This window comes from Sorex araneus, chromosome 6, assembly GCF_027595985.1.
Source record: "Sorex araneus isolate mSorAra2 chromosome 6, mSorAra2.pri, whole genome shotgun sequence".
In the NCBI taxonomy this organism is placed as follows: Eukaryota; Metazoa; Chordata; class Mammalia; order Eulipotyphla; family Soricidae; genus Sorex; species Sorex araneus.
Genome location: NC_073307.1, coordinates 27,328,592 through 27,352,371, shown reverse-complemented (window position 1 = coordinate 27,352,371; position 23,780 = coordinate 27,328,592). Strand labels below are relative to the sequence as shown.

Below are 23,780 nucleotides of genomic sequence, written 5' to 3'. Positions count from 1 at the left end.
CTGGGGCCTCGCACGCATAAGGTTTGTGTCCCTCCACGGTGCCACTCTGAACCCCCCGTCCCCCTGAGCTCCCAATCCTGCAAAACCAGGCCTCACATGCCACCTCGCGTTCTCAACACTCATCAGCCCTTGGCCCTTTGGGAAACCAACCTCCCTGCTGGCACACTGCCAGACTAGAGGATTCTCAGTGTCCCCCCTGGAGATGACACTCCAGTCACAGCCCACTGTCAGGCGCTGTCGGTGGAGATGGGAGCCTGTCTGAAGGTCAAAGTTCAGGTGGACACTTGCCAAAAACACAGACCTGAAGCCTGACGGGTGACAGACCAGTGTGGGTGTCCCTGGAAGGGGACCATCTCTGGAGCGTCGTCACACACAGCTCATGTGACAAGGAGCAGCCCTTATGACCCACTTCCTTCCTGGAGGAGTGAGGCCTCCCTGCTGGCCCCGGCCACCCCACCTACACACTGGTTCCCGAGGAGTCTGACGGCTCCTTTCAGATGGCGGGATTCTCAGAAGGCGGCAGGCCGGGCGCCACCGTGCTGCACTGCAGCTTCGGTGTCTCCAACATCTAGCACCTTCCTCCCACTGATTCCACTTCCTGCCACTCTTCTCTCATTTACATATTTAAAGATCATTTCAAACAGGCCTTGTTTAAACTCTTGAGCTGGTAAGAGAAAAGAGAACTTCCCTAGGGAACAGTTACTGGGCCCTGGGGTATGCACTGCATCCCTGTCCTCAAGGCTCTCCTGAGTGCTGTCTGGTTGCAGATCAGGGTGGAACCCCCCATGTCCCCCCAACCGGAAGTTTCAGTGCTCCAAGGATGAGAGTTGAGGTCCCAAAGAGAGAGGCACATCCTGGCCTGACAACAAAGTGGGTGTTCCTTACAGTCAGCACTGGCTCTTCGATTTTGCCGTGTGTGTGTGTGTGTGTGTGTGTGTGTGTGTGTGTGTGTGTGTGTATGTATGTGTTGGGGCTGCACCCCAATCACCCCAATCAGGTGCAGTCTTCTGCAGGGCTGTCTGGTCCCAGTGCAGATGGCATGCTCAGTCCTCTGAGTGGAGGAGGCATCACACAGTCCCACATTTCACCGCATAATTGTTCTATCCTGCTTTTAAGTAATGCTGGCACCATTTTCTAAAAGCTTCACACAATGCAACAGTCACACCCTACTTTCCCCCCATCCCCCAAAAAACACCTGGTATAAAACCTATGATGTGTGCCAGAGAGATTACAGGAGGTAGGGCGCATGACATGTGGTCCCTGAGCTACACCAATGGTAAGCCTTGGGCACGGCTGGGTATGGCCCTAACCCCAGTTCCCCTAAATCACGGGGGAACATTTGTTAAGTCAACTTGGAGCAGATGGGAAGAAGACACAGGGAGCAGGATGAACCCTGAGGACGTGGGGTTCTGTGTCCACAAGGCCCCAACTCTGGGCCTTACAGGTGGGAGGCATGGGAAGGGAACCGTTTCCTTCAAATGACTGCCTGCATCAGACACTACATTTCCCCCTTCCCTACTGGGGTGCCACAGCTGCCAGCGGGCTTCCCGTGGCAAATCTGGGGCTTAGGAGGAGACAGGGACGCCTTGGGGGTAAGGGAGTGAGCAGAGCTGCCCTCAGCCCTCACGCCTGCTGCTCAGGTCCCGATCACTGTCCAGAGTCAGCTCAAGTCCTCAGCCTACCCCACCTCAACCCCTGTCTGGGAAACCCATCCCCTACTTCATGGGTGCGGTGGCCCCTGGCATTGGGTGACAGGGGTGACAAATTCAGCGCTGGCCACTTCCCAGCTGAGTTACAGGGCAGGTGATTCAGCCTCTCTGGGGGCATAGGCGGATGCCCACTGGAAGGAGCCTTCTGTGGGGACATGCCCACAGGACTGGGGATGTGGGCAGGAATGTTCTATGAATGGCGGTCAAATGTCCTCCCTTTCACACTGTGTAGCCTCCCCCTATGACTCCTGATTCTCTTGGGGTCTCCGCTCATCCCCACCTCCCACTAGACCACTTTTTGCACCTTCTTTGGCAACAGGGCTTAGCCCCAACCTGTCTCTTGCCAATTAAAGGCATTTTCTCCCAAGAATATCAGGGTCAACAGTCCAGGCCTTCCCTGTGCCCTGACCATGTCCCTGGGTCCACTCCTTTGGGTATCATCGTTCATGAGGATGCACATCATGAAACTCCATCCAGATATAAGCAAGCTTCCCGGGATAGCACCGAGACCCCTGCACTGCCCTGAGTGTGTGTGTGTGTGTGTGTGTGTGTGTGTGTGTGTGTATGTGTGTGTATGTGCGTGCATGCGTGTGTTGGGGGAACTCAGTTCAGGGTTGACCCACTTATGATTTGTGGGCACACAAAAGCAAGAACAGAGTCTCTGGGGGTGGCTGGGAGTATCCGGGGCTGCGTGTTCCGGGCCAGTATCGGGTTCAGGCTGGAGGGAACCAGAAGATCCTTGCTGAGCTGAGTGGTGCTTCTTAACAGACTTAATCAAGAATTACACAGGATCTGTTGGGATTCCTGCAAGTCAGGCAGGGAAATGAATAGCACTTAACTTCATCTTTACGCGTTACAAGTGTTGCTAACTCTATTTGAAGCCACTGTCTAGCTCACTTGTCACGCCAGGGGTCCCTGTGTGTACCTCCAGGCTGCACAGGGAGGATGAGGCAGTGTGCGGGATGGGGGGGATGGGGAGGGGGAGGGCTTTACTGTTATTTTGCTTTAAAGAAGGTAGATTTTTCACGGGGGTGCTGAGTAATTTTCTCTTCTGAAAAGGGGGAGGCTGGCCAAATATGGTTAGGAAACTCTGCTCTAAAATCATCTTTGGGGGTTTATCTTTCAGTATTCCCCACTGCACCCCCACCAGCTCCAGTCCAGAATACACAGGGGTGGGGTTGGGTGGAGGAATAGCAGGTGAAACTTTAGCCATCAGGGACATTTCTGAAAATCACCCCTCAGAGGCTGTAAAATTCTCAGGCACAATTTCATCACTTTAAAACCCTGTGGACACCCACCATTGGCTTCGTGTTCCCTGGTACTGCAGAGGAGTTGAGGGCTGGGGTCATTTTTCCTTCATAGAAAACTAGACATCCCACCCGCTCTACTGGGATACTTCACACATAAATATATTTTTAATGTTGCGAAGTCCTGAAGTGATAGCAGTATTATTTGCACTTATTTTAGGAATCTTCCAGCTCAGGGCAATTACAAAGATTCATCTTATTTTTTTTCCTCTCTTTTTGTATCCACTGGACGTGCCCTGGGGTCTTTAGCAAGATGCGCCCATCTATCATGGCTCTCCTCTGTTATTAGCGTTTAACTCTTTTCCTTTTGCCTGTGTCTCTGGGAGAGGTGCTGAGTGGCTGCTCCCACAGGAGGAAGGCGACTGGATTTGTGCTTTGTGATGAGTGGGGCGATCCAGCAGGTGGGTCGCTGAGCTCTGGGGGGACCCTGTCCTCACCTCCAGCCTCCATTTTAGTTCTCACTGTGACTCGGGCAATGTATAGGCCCCTTTCTCTATCTCGTTTCAGAGTGCCTATTTTCTTGACTAGTGCAGAGAACGTGGTGTTGTTGGCTGAGCTTTTGTCTCTTGCCATAATGCCCCCCCTGAGTGTACATCTCCTTAGCATCAGGGCTGTGGGGCTCCCAGGCTGTGCTACAGACACACTCACACAAACGGGTCTGTGCAGGCCACGTCTGCCCCTACCCTAGCCCTGGGAGACCATGCAGACCAGTCAGGGGAATTGCGGCCTACTCTGGGGTCACTGCCATCGATGTCACCACGGAGGGGTCCTGCCTGCCTGGGACCAAGCCTGGTGGCTCTATGTCAGGGAGGCATTGCCACAGCTGGAGCCTCAGTCACAGGAGAAGGGCAGGAACCACCAGGCTCCTTCTACAGAACCGGACTGTGTTGGGGCCAGAGAAGGGCAACTGCCTAGACAGAGCTGACCTGGGCTGATCCCTGGCACTCCATATGGTCCCCCAAAGCCCAACCAATAGTGAACCCTGAGGACAGTCAGAAGTAAGCCCTGAGCACTGTGACACTCCCCTTAAAAAATAAACTGGACCCCATACTTCCCTGCTGTCTTGGCCCCCAATTCGCTCCTACCCCCACCCCCAAGTCTGCTTCTGAAACCGCTTACTCACTTTGGGAGCATTTGCTTATTTCCACTTGGGCAGCTTTGCAAAGACTTTGGGCTCAGTCCCCTTTCCTGGAATCAGCTCATGAGAGGAAAGGTTCAGACCTTCCCCCCCGACCAGCATCCCTCGGTGTCCTGGGCAACATTGTGGGCAGACTCAGATGCAGGAAGGTCAGTGTCAGCTCCCAGGGCCGCACAGCTCTTGGGTGGGGGTGGTGGGTGGGGGCAGGTCTCCACAAGCTCTGCAGGAAGGGCTTTGGGTGAATACCTGGGAGAGGGGCGAGAGAGCAGGTGGGGTGGGCTCCTGGGCCCCTTGTTGGACCGCTACAGACCAGGCCACACTGACCAGGCCTCAGCGGCCACACTGGCCAAGGTAGGTGGGGCAGGGCAGCACAAGGGCCCAGCCTTGGAAGAACAACCCAGACAGCAGTGCCCAGGTCCCCTGGTGACCTGCCCTCCCGAGACGACACAGGGAAATAAACACAACTCAGCTGGACGGGACAGACTTCACAGCGCCCGGCTACTTTAATGACTCGCAAAGCCAGGTAAAGGTGCCGCTGCTTTCATTTAGAGGCGCTTTGTCAAAGTAGCTTCACGGTGATTATCTTCCCTAACGAGGGATCGAAACGCATCAAAGCAGAAGGAACACAAGAAGAAAGGCAGAGGGCGGCTCATCTCCTGCTCCTGCTCACCCTGCACCCCCATCCCACTCTTCTGGGGCTCCCAGTGTGGCACTGGGTACAAGCTCCTCCCCCAATAAGGATTCCCAGCAGGTTCCCAACCTCAGTGCTCCCTCTCCTGCCTGTGGACGCTGCTCGCCAGGCCCGTGCAGCCTTTGGTCCCCCCAGCCCCCCTCTGGTGCGAGGGCCTGCCGGAGAGCAGAGGGGCCCAGCACCTGCCTTGTACGCAGCTTCAACCCCCACACTGCATATGGGTTTCCTGAGTGACTTCTGAGTGCAGAGTAAGGAGGAGGCCAGAAGCACTGCTGGGTGTGAGTGAACTCCAAACCCAGAACCTGTTGGTAGCCTGTCTCATGAGCTGGGGGAGAAGGCAGCTGGGATGGAGAAGGGATCACTAAATCAATGATGGTTGGTGGGATGGCTTGGGGTGAGAGATGTGTGCTGAAAGTAGACTAAGGACCAAACATGGTGGCCTCTCAGTATCTGTATTGCAAACATAATGCCCAAAAGTAGAGAGAGAAAGAGGGAACTTATCTGCCATAAGACGGGGGGAGAGGTGGGATGGGGGGTAGGGATACTGGGGACATTGGTGGTGGAAAATGTACACTGCTGGAGGGATGGGTGTTGGATCATTGTATGACTGAAACTCAAACATGAAAACTTTGTAACTATCTCACTGTCACTGTCACTGCTGTCACTGTCATCCTGTTGCTCATCGATTTGTTCGAGTGGGTACCAGTAACGTCTCTCATTGAGAGACTTATTGTTACTGTTTTTGGCATATCCAATACGCATGGGTAGCTTGCCAGGCTCTGCCGCGCGGGCTCAATACTCTCAGTAGCTTGCCGGGTTCTCCAAAGGGGGTGGAGGAGTCAAACTTGGGTCAGCCACGTGAAAGGCGAACGCCCAACCGCTGTGCTATCGCTCCAGCCTGTAACTATCTCATGGTGATTTAATTAAAAAACAAAAAACCGCCCAGAATCTGACACTGGTGGAGATGAGTGGAGCCCCTCAGGATCCCTGTGAGGCTCTGGGTAGGTGCGACCAGACCCCGATTTATCCTGATTTATGCCACAGGCTTAATCAAGTCCACCTGGTCAAACTTGCCTGGCCAGAGAGCCTGGACCCAGGGCTGTGGGGAGAGAGGCTGGCGAGCCCTGGACCCTGCCCACTACCTCCCGGCTGGACTGCAGAGGCCCCTGGAGAGCGGGGGCACGTGTGCTCCCCTAGGTGCAAAGCGGCCCCCTACCAGGCAGAAAGCACTTTCAGGCTGGGACCCCGAGTCAACACGTCTGCGTTGTGGCTGCTCTGACAGCTGCTGAGTTTGTCACACGGATAATTAGATAAACTGCTTGAGCGCGGAGATTCAATATGCGGTGTCGTTTAGCGGCTGCTACGCGGGGGCCTTGATCTTAATTGAAGGCGCAATAGGGGAGAACCTTCAAGAAATCCCAAATCAGCTTCCTCTCGCTCCAGTAATTAGACGCTTACCTCCCGATCATCAGCCGACCCTCCGCATGCGGCCCACGCCTTCCACCCCTGGTTCCAGGCGACCCGTGGCGACCGCACCCTCGCCTACGCAGGACCTTCCTTGAGAGGCTGCCAGAGGGGAGTTGGGAGACAGGAGACTCCACACCGCCCCCTCCCAGCCTCTTGTTCCCTCAGCATCCTTGACGCCAGCCCCTGGCCCCGGGGCCTCCAACACCTCTCCGAGCGGGGTCTCCTTCTGAATCCTTATCCACCTTGCTAGAAGGTGGGTCTCTAGCTTGGGTGCCCCATTCTCTCTCTTTTTGGGGATCCTCTCTGGGGTGGCACAGAAGCTGTGTGGCACACAGCCAGCAATCCTGTATTCCTCTCAACAGTTCCCCAGGAACACAGCTGCCTGGCACAGCGGGGAATGGGGTAGGGGCGGGGCTAAAACCCATGGTTCCAAGCTCCGCCCACTGCTCAGGAGGAAGTTCAACTGGCCATAATTGGGCTGTGTGGGCACAGGGTTAGGGGCGTGGCTCCTGGCAAAGGGCATCTGCCTTTCCAGTTTGGGGCCCTGCATTGGAACCCTAGTGTTGCCCGCACCCACCAAAGATGGTCCTAGCAGCTCTGCTGTCTGGCATCACAGCACGCTGGGTGCATGGCTGGGTGTGGGTGAGCACCAAAACCAAAGGCATGAGAGCACTGTGGGGCCAGGGGTGCAACCCCAGGTGAGTCCCACAGTGATGCCCACCCTGCTCTTGGGAGCACTATTGCCAGGAGCATGCCAGCGTCACAGGTAAATGTGTGTGAACCTCACCCCCCTGCTGTGGGTATGTGTGCAACTCCCAGTGAGCATTAGAGCAGATATGGCCCCTGCCCCCAGCACACATTGCAGCCAGTGCTCGAGCCCAACCAACACCATCACGAGGGGGGGGGAGGGTATCAGCAGAGATACAGACAAACTCTGGGGGTGCTTGGGCACATGCTTGTGGAGAAGTTGTTGCTTCCAGCCACGTGACCCCCTCACAGAGGCTGGTCTCCTCGAGGTCTTCCTGGGGTCGGGGTGCTTGAAGGCTCCACCAGAAAGGAGCACATGGTTTGAGTCTGCCAGTGCCCTTGTGGATGATTCGCATCCTCTGATTCCCGCTCCCCTTCCTCACTGGCTCCTCCCCAGACACGCCAGGCTAGTTCTCCTTTCAGGATCCCACATTTGCTATTACTTCCGTGGGTGCTCACGCCAGCGTGCAAGGGCTCCCTACAACCCCACGTCACTTCTCCTATGAGAAGCTGCCACTGGCTTCATTCCCTGCGTTCCGAGTCTCCAGCCCACACGCTTGATTTCTTATCTCCCATCTGTCTCTCCAGCAGGACCCCGTGGCCCTGAGGGCAGGAACCCTGGCGGGTTTATTTTTATTTTCTATTTTTTAACTGAATCACCATGAGAGAGACCATTACAAAGCTGTTTTTGATTGGGGTTGGAGGGGTGTTTTCAGTCATACACTGTTTCAACACTTATTTCTCAGCCAGTGTACATTTCCCACATCCAATGTCCCCAGTTTCCCTCCCACCGCACTCCCCACCCCAGCCTGTCTCTACATCAGGCACTTTTCTTCTCCTCTCTCTCTCTCTCTTCTCTCTCTCTCTCTCTCTCTCTCTCTCTCTCTCTCTCTCTCTCTCTCTCCTTGTGCATTATTGTTTGCAATACTGGTGCTAAGAGGTCTTCTTGTTTGCTCAGGGAATTCAGTATTTTTATTAGGAAGGTCTTGAGATGAACCTCACTGAGAAACTGACTTGCTGGAAATTTGGGTCTGAGGATTTTGTGACTGACATTTCCAGGCTTTCTCAGAGGCAGGATGGGCCACCTCCCCCAACTTCCCTATATTCCAGGGAGCCCAGCAGTCACCCCCATGAACCAACTCCAGTGCTACCATGTAAGCTCTTCTATCAGTCCTGCTCCAGAAACCAAAAAGTCTTTTTTTTTTTTCTTTTTGGGTCACACCCGGCGATGCACAGGGGTTACTCCTGGCTCTGCACTCAGGAATTACCCCTGGCGGTGCTCAGGGGACCATATGGGATGCTGGGAATCGAACCCGGGTCGGCCGCGTGCAAGGCAAACACCCTACCTGCTATGCTATTGCTCCAGTCCCAGAAACCCAAAAATCTTGAAAGAGATTAAAAAGCTGCAGTAAATCTCATGGTTGCTGAGCCTGGCTGCCACCCAGTTAAGTCCTAGCATTTTTGCATGGCTGCTTCCCCAGGGTCCAGGGCAGTCCTGTCTGCTGAGTAGAGCCATGAAGTCAAAGCTACTGCTTAGAGAATGCGCCCTGAAAGCCACATGGGGGACAGGGGGTCCTGGGCAGGAGCTGGGAGCAGAGGTTGTGGGGTCCCAGGTGTTCTGGACTACCTGGCCCAGGACAGAGCCAACACTGGGGCCAAGGTCAGCCAGAATCCGGGCATCACAAGGAAGGAAACTTGGCAGGTTTCGGTCTACGGGTTCATCTGTAAGGAGGATGGGGCAGGCTGTATGTTGCCGGCACCTCTGAGTGGACACTGAAGGAGGAAAGGATGCCAGGGGCAGACGGAGGAGGACATGCTGTGGTCACTGGGACACACGGAGCTTGAGTAGGCCCTGGGGCTTTGGGGGGCAGGTCCTGGCAGGCAGCTGGAGACAAAGGACTGAACTGTGACTGGGACCTAGGAGGGGTGTGATGGAAAGAGGAAATAGCTGGGAAAAGCCAGGAGGAGGGACAGCAGGAAGGGGGCGGGGCCTGATGGAGGGGCGGGGCCTGATGGAGGGGCGGGGCCTGGTGGAGGGGCGGGGCCTGATGGAGGAGGGTGTCCAGAGTAGGTGGTGGGAAGAAAGGGGCCAGCAGAGCCTGAGCAATGAGGGCTGTGTGAAGGGGGGCTGTGAGAGGAGGAGGCAGTGTGGGCGTGGGGCACCCTGGCTGAGGTCCAGACGCGACATCCGTGCAGCGTGAGGCTTTCTCAGTTCAATAACTGATTAGCACATTTTAATTACTGGAATGTAATTAATTCATCCAAAGTGTGGGGCGGGTGCTGGGGAGTGCGGCACAGTGCTGAACTGATAATGTTCTTGCAGGTTTGCAGGGGGCTCACGCCGAGGCCTTTCATGGCACCAAACCTAGAGGACATATTCAGAGGCCTCACGTACTCGATTGAAACCACATGTTTCCGTGATCCGGAGGGACTGTGAGCTGTGAGCCAGGACGGCAGCTGCACTGGGGGTCTTGCCCCCTCCCTAGTCACCCCCAATCGCTTACCCTGAGACCTCTAGAAGAACCAGGGGAAGGCGTCCAGGCAGGAGGAAGTCCTAAAGACTCCCCTGGTCCTGGAGGTCTTGGGGGTGTCTCTGGCTAGAGCAGCCCCTCCTTGATGGCCCACAGGGTGGGGGTACTGGGGGCTGAAGCCAATGCTCTTTGGCTGTCAAACGCACAAGGCCGGGCATGGGGGCCGTCACACTGGCAGCTGCAGTTCCTGCCCAGACTCGGCTCCAGCCACGTCAGCAAAGCTGAGTGGCATGGTGGCAAACAGCCCCTGGAACTCAAAGCGAGAGGGCAGGAGCTGGGCCAGCAGCCAGGCCAGGCGCGAGGGGACCCTCCAGCCGCCTCCTATGACTCTCCAGCCCCTTCTTCGGAGTGGAGAGTGTCTGGGGATCCTGGGAGGCTGCAAGGCTCTGTGGTTTCCCTGGCACGGCTTCTGCAGTGGCCCTGCAGAACCGGGGGTCCACCCTGCAGTTTCCCAGCTCTAAGTTGTTTGTCTGCAGCAATCTCCAGGTCAGGACAGGGCGAGGGAGTCTGCCAGTGGGACACAGTCCCTTCTATCCCCCAAACTGAGGCTGCAGTGGCAGAGTCTGAGTGGCTTGTGGCAGGCACCAGCCCTCTCTGGGCCTCAGAGTCCCCATATGGGGACCAGGAAAAGAGGACCCAGCTTAATGTTGGCTATGGCAGCACTAAATAGACACTAAAATTGGAATCTTCCAGAAGGCTCGGCATGGCCCTGCGCAGGGATGGCGGCAAGTTTACAGAGTATTCTATATTTCCCTACCCCCAACTAAAGTAGGACTAACTTACCTGGTACTCTCCAGGCCTGAGTTCAACCAGCTGTCTTACTTGCGCTGACCACTTAGTCTGTTTTACCCTCAAGTGCCCCGGGCGCCATTGGGTATCTCATGGTACCAAAGGCTCACCTGGAGACTTAGGAACTTCACCCCTTCCTCCCTTGCCTCCCAACCAGCCCTTCTAGGCGCACCTGGTGTGTCCCTTCCCAGCCTCTTCTCATCCTCAGGCAGCTGGACTCCTTCCTTTGCTCAGCTGACAGTCCCCCAGTGCCACACATGCATTCCAGAAACTTCCTTTAGACTCCAAATCAGGGTCTGTTTCCCGACTTCTTTTCCAACCCACGGGGTGAGCACTGAATCAGCCATCATCTCTTTCCAAAGAGCAAAATAGGGCAAGTTCTCTGGGGAAAGAGATCTAAATATGTCAACCAGGTGACCAAACCCAGTCCCTCCTGAAACTCTCTGGAGGTCATGCAGCAGCATCCCTGTGAACTCGGCCTCCCAGGAGAGCCGGTAGTGTGGCCCTTACATGCTTGCATCTGCCCCTGAGACACCCCTGATGCCGGCACAGCCTCACCCCGAGTGGGCTGGTGTGGAGCTGCCAGCTGACACCGCTCAGTGCTGGTCCACGGGGCTTTCCCTTGTGCATGGTTTTGCTGGTCCTTCTTCATGACCCTGCAAGAGGCTGCCCACCTAAGGATCATTCCCACGTACAGCATGAGTAAGTGAGGTGCAGAGCCGAGAGCCTGCAGTGGCCCCTACAGTTGATCCCAGGCTGGTTCCCCAGAGGTTGTACCTCACTTCCCCAGTTCAGTGACAATCCCTCTGGTCATATGCCAATAGAGTGACCAGAGCCCCTGGGCCTCCTGACACTGTCACCTCCTGACCCCAGGTCTCCCACACCCACTAATCTCCTGGAGATGGGGGTACATGCTGGCATTATGAGTGGCATTCCACCAGGTGTGGACGTGCCCGGACAGTGAGACTTAACTTTCCTCCTAAAGAAACAAGGCTCAAAGCAACACCTAAGAAATACTGAAAAGAAAAGAAAAAATAAATCCGGTTGGCAGCAAGATCTCTCTGCTCTGCTCACCTGCAGCAAAATGTTGAATTTTTCACAGAATCAAAAGGATAATCATGCACCTAAGTTCACAGCAGCGCTACTGACACTAGGTAGAGCTGGAAACAACCCAAATGACCAATAACAGATGAGCAGATAAAGGAACTGTGGTCTACACACACAATGGACTATGCCTCAGCTAGAAGATAAAATGAAATCTTGTCTTCTGCTATCACACTCCTGGAACTAGAAGGCGAATCATGGCAAGTGAAGTAAGTCAGAAGGAAAGAGAAAAATACTGGATGGACTCACTCATCCATAGGATATATATAAAAAATTTTTTTAAAAAGCAAGAGGACAGACTATGCCCGAAGCAAACACCCTTAGACTTGGTGGGTGTCTGCAGATGGTGAGGGAGGGGTACTTGTGCTTTGTTGGAGGGCTTGGTGTGGGACAATGTACCTCTAAAACATAAATATTTATGGCTTTGTAAACCAACGCTGCCTCAAAAAAATATATACCTTCTTGATGTTTTTTTTTTATTGTGCTGGCATTTTAAAAAAATAAAAGGCAGGAATTTAATTTTTGTGTTTAGATTTGTTCATTTGTCCATACGTGCTTCATGTATGCCTCTTTTTGGTTTGTTTTCAAAGATGGAAATTATTTCTTTTGGGCCCATGAGTCTGGGAAATCTTCCTGGAAGGACAAACCACATCTACAAACACGACGGGACGCCCAGGGCCTGCCTCCAGCTCAGCCTCTGCCCGGCTCCTTTCTTCCATAATTTCACGGTTTGTTTGGAAAACTGCCCAGCTATGACATGGTATCATCTGGGCTAATACAGCCCCAGCTCAGTGAGTGATTGCTGACAGGCAGGCTTGTCTTCCCAAACAGCGCAGGAGATAAAGCGTGGATTCAAAACCAAATCAGAAAAATGATTTTTGAAGCACCAACAAGACCACAACGAGAAAGGCCGTGCCGTGTGGGGACGTCGAACCAGGCACCGGAGAAGCCGCCTGAGTCACAAGGCATGTCCCCTGCTGTCCCCACTCTCTCAGGGGCTCCTTGGCACTGAGTAATCAAATAGTGGCCCCAGGAGGAAAAATGTGACCCCTCACTCCCCTGGGGTGAGGCTTGGGGAGGGCTGGCATGAAGCCCCCAGGTATGAGCTGAAGCGATACTTTAGTTTCATTCTGATCTTACATGTTACTGATCCTCTGTGATACTGTGCTTTATTCTGCATTCAAGAGGAATCCCATTGCCATGGCAACCGGAATGTGGCACCAGAAGTTTTCTTGTAAATGGGGCTTAGCCTGTGGCCTCTTGTTCTTAGCAGACATGGGGAGGGGGCTGTGCCCCTAGGCTCAGGAGACCCTCTTGCTCCCAGGGGTGGGGCTCTGGCCTAGGGGGCACACTCTCCAGAGGGCACCCCATCCTTCCAGCCCCATTAGGGCTGTGTGGAGAGTAACTTCAGTGGAGGTGGGGGTGGGCGAGGGTGCAGAGGTGAAGGCCCAGAGAATGCAGCCATAGCTAACTTCTCTTTGTAAAGTTTGGCAGGAACAGAGGAGAGAAGCTGGGTGATTTTACAATTTTGCTGGCACAGGATAAATATTGGGTATTTTTCAGTTTCCTGTATCCAAGACTCCCTGGAAGTTGGGGACATGTGCCCCAGGGTCACCGGGGAGCTCACGATGGCACTGACTATTCCTCTGGCCCCTGGTGGGTGCACCCCGTGGGAGTTGACCTTCACCCTCTCCTCTCTTCCCAGCACCTGCTTCAGGAGGGGGTGCCTTAGCTCCAGGGGGTACCTGCAGGTCAGCATCTGGGCCAGAGGCCCAGCATCTTCAAGGCTCTCTACCTGTTTCCGAGCAGGGCCCCTGCTCCTGCTTCTGGGCTCCCTCCATAGCGTGTGTCTCTGCGCCAGGCCTGAGGCTGCTCTGGGTAACCCATGAGGAAGATGGCGCCATCAGCACCCACTCCCATGCCACCTTGCAGAGCCACGGGCTGAGTGTTCTGGGGGCAGCATGGCCCCAGATGCGCTCTGCAGCTGGGCAGCAGGTGGGTGCAGCCAACTGCCCCATTTACAGCCCATGAAAGGGCCCTGGGAGGTGAAATGAGGTGTCCAGAAAGAGGAGGTGCAGGGCTGCCACCCTAGGTCTCCCCGCAGTGAGAGATCATCAGACAGTGGCTGTGCCACGTGGAGCAGGTGGGAATTCACAGAATCTGTGAAACACTCAATGAGTCAGGCAGCTTCAGCAGATAAAACTCCATCAGCTTGATGAGGCACCAAGCTCTAATCTGCTAGCCCCCAGCCTCTCCAGAACACCCCCCCCCCCACACACACACACCACACACACACACACACACACACACACACACACACCAGCCCTCACACCCGCAGGTTGCGGTGGCGGTTTGTTCTCTCGCCTGAGATGAGAAATGCTGCTTGAATAACGGATGGTGGGGATGCAGAAATAAAACGCTTTGGATGGATGCAGCTTGGGGGAGTGCTGGAAAGTGCAGAACCGAGTGTGAGTCTATGAAATTCAACACAGTCAAGAAAGCAGGAGCAAGCGGGCTTGTGCCCCCACATGCAGGAGGTGAAGAGCCAGCCACTGCTCCCGGGCTCACCGGCCTCACGCCCACAGAGTACCTTGTGGGCTTTGATGCCCTCTGCACCGTCACCCTGACCATAGCCATCTGGGTGGCCAGGACCTTCCAGAGCCCGCCGCCTCCCCCACCCCTGCAGCCCGCCGGGTGAGAGAGGCCCCGATGTGGGTGCAGGTGGCCTGGGTGGAGGGAGGTTGCGGGGCAGGAAGCCCTGTCAGAGTGAGGCTGGAGCTGGACCCTCAGGACGTGCTTGGGGCAGTGGGCTCAGACCTGCCTTTTCTTTTCACTGTCTGTGCTGCCCCTAGCAGACCTCGGACCCTGGCCACTGCACACGGATGGCTCCCTCCCACTCCCTTCTGTCACCTGCTCCCCAGCCCTCGTGCCCTCGTGCGTGCCCTCACTGTGGTCAGGCCATGTGGCTCCGGGACCACAAGCATGGTGGGAAACACTTCAGCACAGGACCCCCAACGCAGGGGTTTCCGTAGGTGCAATGGGCCTCCTCTTCACGTGAGGCACTGTGCGAGGAGGCATGGAAAGCCCCCAAATGCACAGGAGTAAGGGGGGCAGGGGGAGCTCTCCCTGTCTACTGATTCAGCCCTCCACAGACCAGGAACCCTTTGTCCCACCCCGCCCCCCACGACTGCACAGAGGCGATGCTCTCACAGCATCACAACTGCACCCCAAACCTGGGGATGGTGCCCTGGGACCACACCCTATATCCAGCCTGGCCTGATGGACGAGACTGTCAGGCAGGGCAGCGATGCCCTCACTGAGGCCCCACCCTATGTGAGGGAGCTGGCAGGGCCTGTGCCTGCTGCCCACCCATGCCTCCAGGGTGCTCTCAAAGGGCCTCTGGACAGCAGATGTGCATTCCCAGCATTCCTGCACCGGCCCTCCCCGGCCCTCCTTCCTGGGCATGGTCCCCCGCAGGCTGTCGCGCTGGGCCCTACCTTTGAGGAAGCAGTCCCTGCTGCGCGCTGCCCCAATCTTCCTCCCCTGCAGGCAGGCGGCGCGGTGCAGCTCGCAGTGGTTCTCGTAGAACCTGCCATCGGAGCCGCACACGGGCACGTAGCTGGGCCGGCAGGTCTGCAGACAACGGCACTCAGGCCGGCCAGTCTCCTGGCTGCGCACGCAGCTGCTTCCGCGGCCACAGAGCTTCCTGCAAGCAGTCGGCAGCCCAAGGTCGAGGCCTGCAGGCACACAAACACACAAACACAGTGGGTCACTGGGGACATGGGCTGCCGTGGGGCTCTGTCAGCTCACTGCATGCACAGCTCTATTGGCTCATAAAACTGAGACTCCGGGCTCTGTGTGTGTGTGTGGGTGTGGGTGTGTGGGTGTGTGTTGGGGGTGGGGAATGGGGAGGAGTTCTGTCCCTCCAAGTGGGGTGCACCATGGTTGTCAAGAGCAGTGCTCTGGTCATGCTGCTCCTCCAAGCTCCTCAGACACGAGCCCTGCCCATTCTGGGATGGAGCAGTAAGTGGGTGGGGTACACAGAGGTGGCCAAGTCCCATAGACCCAGCTGAGTGCCACGGAGAGGTCAGGAGGAAGGAGGAGGCTGGTGCACATCCCAGGTGTGGTGTCAGAGCCGAGCAGTGGGGGGGGGGGGGGGCTCTGGTCTAAGACGAGAGGCACTCAGGAGCCATCACAGGGGCAAGGGCATGAGGAGAGAGTGGGATCAAGGGTTCTGAGAGGGAGGGGCAGCCCAGGAGCCTTTGCCTCTGTGGCACACACCCTCAGGGGAATCAACAGCCTCTCTCCTCTCCTTTGCCCAGTCCTTCCAAGCACAAAGCCACGGCTGGGCCAAGGTGGAGGGAACCTTGGCCTCACAGACACTACACTGATATAGACTGCAAGGCTGCCTCGTGCCCCCGTGCCCATAAAAATCTCAGGTCCAGATCTTGCCCACCAAAGGAGACAGGGAACCTGGCAGAGTGCCCTGGAGAGAAGGGCACGGCCACCCCCAAACACGCCATCATAGGATCCAGAGACTTGGAAGAGCGCCATGCGACATTAATGATGATAGGAAATGTAGATTTCGGAGGGACATCAAAATACAAATAATTAAAACAAGCATGCAGATTTTCATGGCCACAGAAGTCTTTGATTAAAGTTTTAATTAAATCTCCTTCAAAATGCTCAGCAAGACAGAATGGCCCTGGTAGTTAAGACAAAACTTTGAGCCCCAGCTGCTTCCCATGGGATCAAAATATTTGCAGTAGGGGTTGGCGGGGGTGGGGGGAGCTTCCTTTCCTTGTTTCTGGTTCAGTCTGCTTTTCATCATTATAGATCTGAAAGGGAGGGAATCAGTTATTGGTAGATTAACTGCTGGACTCAATAACTCATTTAAATTCCTCTAGCCTTGGCAAGCTAAGAAATATTGACTTCTTCTTGAATCATAATAAACCAGAAGGTCAGAATATCTCCGGGAAGTGTAAAAGTGCAGATCCTAAGTGGGCGCGTGGATCTCCTTTATCCACTTGGCTAATTGTTTGCAAGGTAGCATGGCCCCTTGGCAGGCGCCGCTCCTCACCCGTCCAAGCTTCAGGCCGCTGCAGGGAGACAGCGCAGCGGGCCCCCTGGTGCGAGGGGAACTGGGCTGAAGCGCCTCCACCCTGTGCTGATGCCAGAGTGAGTTTGCTCAGCAGGGTTCAACTGGGGGCTTGGAAAGTGGGTTAACCTAGAAAGTGCTGGTGGCAACTAGAAGAAATGAATACAGTTCCCTAAAGTACCTGTTTCCTTCCCAAGCCGGCCAGGACAGGGTACTCCTCCAGCCCTCACCTCGAACTTGGCTTCCCCGGTGATGGGAAGAGCGGCCACCAACTGCCCTTATTTCAAGACACTGAGAATGTTCTGTGTCTTCATTGCTGCCCACCCACCCAATGCCAGGCAGCCTCCCTCCAGCTGCTTGGGGCGGCTCCCTGGTTAGCCCTGTCCTAGTTGACCCTCTTGGCATTCCCCAGAACTGCCCTAGACTCAGCCTAACTCCAGAGGTGCCCCTGGAGATGGGTGTGTACATGTGTAGATATGTATTAGCCTTCCTGGGGCCCTGCAGGCATGTTCCGCTTTTTCTGAAACACAGTTCTTGTCAAAGCTGGTGCCAGGGCTCACACTGCGGCCTGGGGGCTGGGAGGGAGAAGGCCCTGCAGATGGGACCTCTTGAGGGGTCTGGAGGGCAGCTGGGAGGTGGAGGCAGGTCCAGGCACCAGAACTGCAGAGCTGTTTACCCAGCCCAGGCCACCGGATGGAAGCTCACAGCATGTATGGGTCTGGGTGGAGGGGGCAGCTGACCCCTTCTCCTTGGAAGCACCCACAGGCCTGAACTGCAGGGAATGACAGTGTGGCGTGGCTGGCAGCCCTTGGCACTGGCAGGTGTGGCTCCCAGGCTGTGGCAGAGGGTGCAGGCTGAGAAGGCACTCATGCCCACTGTCGCGTTGGTCCAGAACTCTGGTTTCACTGCTCTGAACACTTGCTAAGACTGGGGTTGCCCACAGGTACTGGAGTCCAATACACCACAAAGGCCAAAGTAGCTCCAGAATCCCACATGGGGAACCTGGATAGGGGGACACAGGTTCCTGCCTCCGAGACACACTCCTCATTAAACAGGGCTCCCCACTCCCGCCCCATTATTAAAACAGAGTGAGCCCCTCTCCCATTCGCATGATGATGAGATAGTGATGGGAAAGGCAGCTGAGTGAGTCTGCAGGACGACCTCAATGTGCGCAAAAGATACAATGGGCTTAATTTTATAGTCTTATTAACAATAAGGCTCACAATGAGATGTTACTGGTGCCCGCTTGAGCAAATCGATGTGCAACGGGATGACAGTGAGTGACAGTGAGTGAGTGAATTTTACAGCAATCATGGGGCTGTTTCCCAGGTAAAAAAAAAAACCCGTCCCCTCTCCTAAAACACAGAGTTGCAGCACTTAGTGAAATCTCCTGAATACAGGAGGAAACTGGAAGGTTCTCTGAGAGTCGAAGTGGCAGGGGGTCCCGGCCCTTTGCACCAGGCTGGGGTAAAGGCCCCTCCAGGACTGGATGCAGCTTCTCCCCAGGGGGCCCTGTCTGCACCTCGCCTCACCCAAGAACAGTGGGAGCTCATCACCGATCAACTCTGGGCAGAACCCAAGCTCAGGTCCGGGGCCGACACAGCACTCTGTGTCTCTGGACAGGGCGTTTGGATAAGGTCATTTCTAGCTGCAGAGGAAGAACACAGGTGCCAGATTAGACTCCTCGCTTGCCTGTGAGAGTAAAAGTGAGCCTTCCGTGAAGTCTGACTTGGTTCATCTGCAAGGGGACCCCAAGTCCCTTTGAAGCCAGTTCAAAAAAGAAGGGGGAGTGTGGGGTCCCAAGGATAAAAGGTGGGAGGAGGGGCAGGTGACCCTCGGGGCTGCTAGCAACCTACGGGCAGAAAACCATCGTCTTGGGGGTGATTTTCTCCACCGGGAGGAAATAATCAGCCTCATTATCAAGGACAAGCCTTAACGCTGCTCAGGAGCTACCCAGTCTGGTCTTTTAATCAACAGTAAATAGTGAGTTGAGCGAGCTGCAGGCCCCAGCCCCGGTCAGCAGAAAGTGGGGATGTTTCCTCCAATACCACCAGATGCCCAGAGGCACCACCCACACAGCTGCCCTCTTTCTTTCTCTTTCTTTCTTGTGGTGGCCATACCTGGTAGTATCTGGGTGAAAGAGTGCAAGTGATGCTGAATATCAAACTTAAGACCTTGCGCATACATGCCAGGGACATGCTCTACCATTTATGCCCTATCCCTGTCCCCTAGACAGGGATGATTTTTTTGGTTTATTGGTTGTTGTTGTTGTTGTTGTTGTTCATTTTTGAACACACCTGGCAAAGCCCAGAGCTTACTCCTGCCTCGGTGCTCAAAAATCACTCCTGGTGAGTTTGGGAGACCAGATGGGATGTTAGGGATGGAACGCCTGACCTGCTAGACTGATGCTCTGGCCCTAGAAAGGGATGATTTGGAGGAAACAGACATGGTGCTGCAGAGATCAGGTAGAGTGGAGTCTGTGGAAAGGTGGACACCTGGGTTCCACCCAGGAAAGGACCGTGCCCACGTGAGCCACGGCTGTGTGAGTGGCACCAGGAGGCGACTGCAGACAGACTCCTGGAGACTGAAACCTGGTCTCACATTTGTGAATGCGGGTGCAAATAAAAGCCTGGACCCCAATGGCCCAACCTGAAGAGACAAGAGTATTGCAATTGCCTCTTTTTCTTTTGACTTCATCTGCCCTCTGTCACGCCCTGGCTTCGGGAGGGTTGTTCCAGACACCTGCCTGGGAGGGAAAACCGCCTGGAAAGAAAATGAGAAGAAAATAGGAGTTTGGCCCCGGGGAGAGTTTCTTTTACAAAGTGGTTTGGTTCTTAGCGCACTCCCTCCCTCGACTCCCTCTTGGGTTCGCACCAGTGTGAGTCCCCGTCAGCAGCCCTCACCCCATGCATTCAGGCCTCCCTTCTCTCTCTCTCTCCAGTCCTGGGGCTGAGGAGGAAGCCGAGCCCCTCTCTAGGTCTCCTGGCTCTGGCCGAGACCTCATTACATGGCCACTCTCCTGCTTCCCGCCAGCTAACGATCGCAGGCCGCGCCGGTTCAGGCTGCCTCCAATTATTATTGTGGAGACTCAGTAGGAGCCGAGCGGTGCCTCCGCTTTATTGCAGACTGGGAGCAGGAGGGCATGTTTGGCTCTTGCAGCGCCCCTTTCCTGCCCTGCCCCTGCTGCCCCTTGCCAGCCTGGGCGGATCCCCGTCTCCCAGTGTGTCCCCAAACCAAAGGGAAAACAGACTCTGCTCCCTTAAAGGGGGATGGTGCGTGGTGGTGATGGTGGGGGGAACGCGGAACTCAATGAAAACAGCTAATATTAGCACAAAAATATAGTATTTCGAATCAGATGGTTTGTCAATTTCTCCTCTCAAATATTTGTCCTTTGCTCTCATAGGTTTGCTTGTCAGAAATAGACATGCTAGATAATTAAAAAAAAAATATATATATATATAGGGTTGGAGAGATAGTGCAGCGGGTAAGGTGTTTACTATGCATGCATCCCATCTGGGTTTGCTTGTACAGAGACCGGAGTAAGCCCTGACCACAGCTAGGTTGTGGCCCCCAACCAAAACATGACAACCAAAACCTACATGTCCTGGATAATATGAAGCTCAGGAAAATGTCATTTCCTCCCTTTAATCCCCATCCCGACCCTCTGAGTCTCCTGAGTGCATCTGGCTGAGGTCTCCTCCAGGTGCACTGGGGGCCCTGGGGAGGTGGGCTGGAGGGTGGGTGGGGTGCCCTGCCCTGGAGTCCTTGAGAGTAGGGGTGGGAGGAGTTTCATCCCAGGGTCTCTACCAGGCCTGTACCATGTCCACTCTCACACAGGCCTCGGTCAGCCACCTCCTTGCAGGCATCCCTTACTACTGCTGTAGGGTGCTTTGGTGTCAGACATCAATGAGCAGAGGGTGGGAAATAACAGAATTACAGCTGCTGGGCAGGAGAAGGGAGACAACTTCAGTAGTGACAATGGAATCACCAACTCTAGCAGGAATGGGTACCCACAAGAGGGCCTTGGAGGGAACCAAAAAGAAAGTCAGAGGAACTGAAGCATATGTGGGTCATCGCAGAGTGAGGACACTTGCTCAAGGCCCAGAGCAAGAGTAGAAACAAAAGACCCCCAAATACGTGTTCGTTCCAAAGTGAAACCACCGTAAGGAAAATGTACAGAGGAAAGCTGCTTAAGCATACTTAGTAGCTACCACAAACTGTTTTTGTTTAGAATCAGGGGCCAGTCAGCGGACCTGACCAGCACCATTTTTATTGAAAAAAGAAGCATAAGAAAATGAAAAAAATTTTAATTTAGAAAATTGAAAATTAGAAAAGCCAACTAATAAGCATCTTTCTCTCTCTCTCTCTTTTTTTAACTGATTTTGTATTGGCATGCTTAGAAAACTAAGAGACTCTAGTGAAAATATACTAGAATTATAAGAGAATTATGATGAGGTGGTTGGACAGATGATAAATATGCCCAAACTAATGATTCTTCCCTTCATTAGCAATAAATAATTAGAAATGGAAAAGTGGAAAAACAGTCCACTCATAATAATGGCAAAAACCATAAAACATTTATGAATAAATTTAACAAGAAAGCCACAGGACTGATATGAAAGACTATAAAATCTTATTGAAGGTCATAAAATAAGATTTGAACAAATGCAAAGACATTTCTTAGTCTTGGATGGGAAGGCATTACCATAAATTTACAAATTTAATGCAATCCTTTTGGAATTAGATAAAATGATCTTAAGGAAGTTCATTTGTACAAATAAGTGTCCCCAGATAGCTAAGAAAACAAGGAAAGAGTCTCAAAGGGATATGTACCCCCAGTCTCCAGCACAAACTAGAATGCAGCTATGATCGAATCAGTAACAGACTCAGGAAGTGACAGGTCAACAACTACAGGCTTGGTAACAAAATAGAAGAGTAGGTCCAGGGAATAGGAAGAGTCAACATAGGACAAGAGTGACTGGTGCGTGGGGAAGAGACAGTCAGGGAAGAAATGGTGCAGGCCGTCTGGCTAACTACCTGGAATAAAATCACACGGGGATTCTATTTCACACCACATAAAAACCGAATCCAAATAACCATAAACGCCGACGATGTTCTTGTTAAATAATGAACAGAAGTAAAAGACTACCTCCTCGCTCTGCGAAGAGCATAAACGTGATAGTACAATTAATGAACAGCTATGCAGGCATTTAAAGAAACGAAACCTACTAGTTCCCAGATGCCCGGGCTCCCTCTCCCATTCCGTGTCTTCGGTATTACAGAAGTTGGCGTAAATAAATGATTCACGCTGCCTGTATTTAACGGAGACTGAACTTCTTTGGCTCTTAAAGCTATATATTATTTTACCCACATCTTTGTACAGACCTGTGATTCATTCCTTTTTTTTCTTGCTCACAGTAATCCCATACATATCATTACTCTTCTGGAAGGTCTAATTAGATGCCTCAGGTCTATTCCCCCCTCCCTTTTGTTTCCTTATTTTGGATAGAATGCTTTACCTCTTCATTCTCTCCACTTCTAATCATATAAAGATTAAATGTATTTTTTATTCTTTTACTGATGATACCATTAGACTTAAAAAATACACTTACTAACTCAGAGTCTAGGTCAGATTACACAACCACCCTTCAGATGCATGAAGTATCTGAACCTCCTCCACTCTTGACCTAAATGCATGGCAATCACATGTATTCTGCCCTTATCCACCACGATTCCTGTTCGGATCTCAAATTCTCAGTTATGTTTGTCTAAGGTGTCCGCTTTAGTCTGATTCAAAGGCTTTTTTTTGTGCTGGATAAAGGATTTTCAGTGTTCACAGATGCTCCCTCTCAACTCTGAGCACCGTCCCCGGCTCTCCGGCGTCCGTTGTGGGAGAGAGGCGAGCCAGGCGCCGCTGCATTGCTTTGTATGTAGCTCCGCTTTTCTCCCTGGGTAAGCTCTTCTCTTTGTAAGATTTTTCCTTTGGTTTTCTGCAATTTCTCCACGATGGAAATATGCATTTTTCTTTGATTCATTTTGCTAGAGATTCATTGGCTTTCCTCAGAGTGAGGATTCATATTTTTCAGCAATTCTTAAACATCTCCCTAGCAATTTTGCCTTTGCACCCTGATCCCCGTCTGGGAGTTCTGATTAGATATATGTTACACGAGCCCATTTCTGTCCTCCCCATGTTCATACTGCCCATCTTTGGCTTATCTGTGCTGAATTCTGTGCCGTTGCTTCAAAGACAACATCCAGGTCTTGAACTTTCTCTTTAGTGCTTTCTTATTTACTCTCAAAAAGTTTTTCTTAATTTTTAGAAGTTCTAGTTAGTCCTTCACAAAGATGATTGCTCATTTGTATAACCTTCTTAATTTTTCATCGTTAGGGCCAGAGATATGGTGATATGGGTAAAGCATTGCCTTGCATGTAGCTAACTTGGCTTCAACACCCTGAACACTATATGGCCCCCAGAGCCCAGCCAGAAGTGACCCCTGAGTGCAGAGCCAGGAGTAAGCTCTGAACACTGCCAGGTGTAGCCCTAAATATACACACACAGAGACACAAACACAGACACACACACACTTGTGTGCGCCCACATATGTAGTCTGTATTTCATATTCTGTGCCATTTTGCTATACATCCTAATTCTTACATGGTGCTTCTTCCCACTGCACTTAAAGATACTTAAATAAAAAATAACTTATCTTATAGCAGGCTCCAAGGCCTCCACCATTCTGAGGTTAAACTGACAGCTGAGACTTTGCAAGGCCATTGAATCCTGCGGGGCGTGCACACCCGAGCTGAAGATCACCCCATTTGGCAAAATCCTCAAGAAAAAGCTGTGCTCATGTCTGCTCCGCCTCTCTGGACCCTGACTTCTTTCACCTGCTGGTTTAGATCCCCAATGTTCCTGGTTTTCTTGCCAGCACATCAATAAAGGATTTAAGACATATTTATCTGCCACCCTGCCAGAGGCAGAAGTCAGATTATGATTTTCAAAAATAGAATCCAGCAATTAAGCACATTCTGTGAGAAGCACAGGGATATTACTGCCCCCCGCCCCCCACACACACCCGCCCCCACCGCTCCCTGCCATGTCTTCAGCCCTCTGGAGAGAAGCTGAGAACTTCATCTGCAGAGGGCCAGACATGGCCAGACAACTGATCTGAATTCCCCTTAGTCCACCTGCACCATTT

General features: G+C 53.3%; 1 protein-coding gene across 1 annotated transcript in view; it reads right to left on the bottom strand.

Annotated features, from left to right (window-relative positions):
- FSTL4 (follistatin like 4) overlaps window positions 1-23,780 on the bottom strand; it is a 306,655-nt gene that overhangs the window by 132,622 nt on the left and 150,253 nt on the right. Inside the window, exon 5 of the mRNA XM_055142013.1 lies at window positions 14,981-15,220. Coding sequence (XP_054997988.1) covers window positions 14,981-15,220 — 240 coding nt within the window. The remainder of the gene's footprint in view (window positions 1-14,980; window positions 15,221-23,780) is intronic.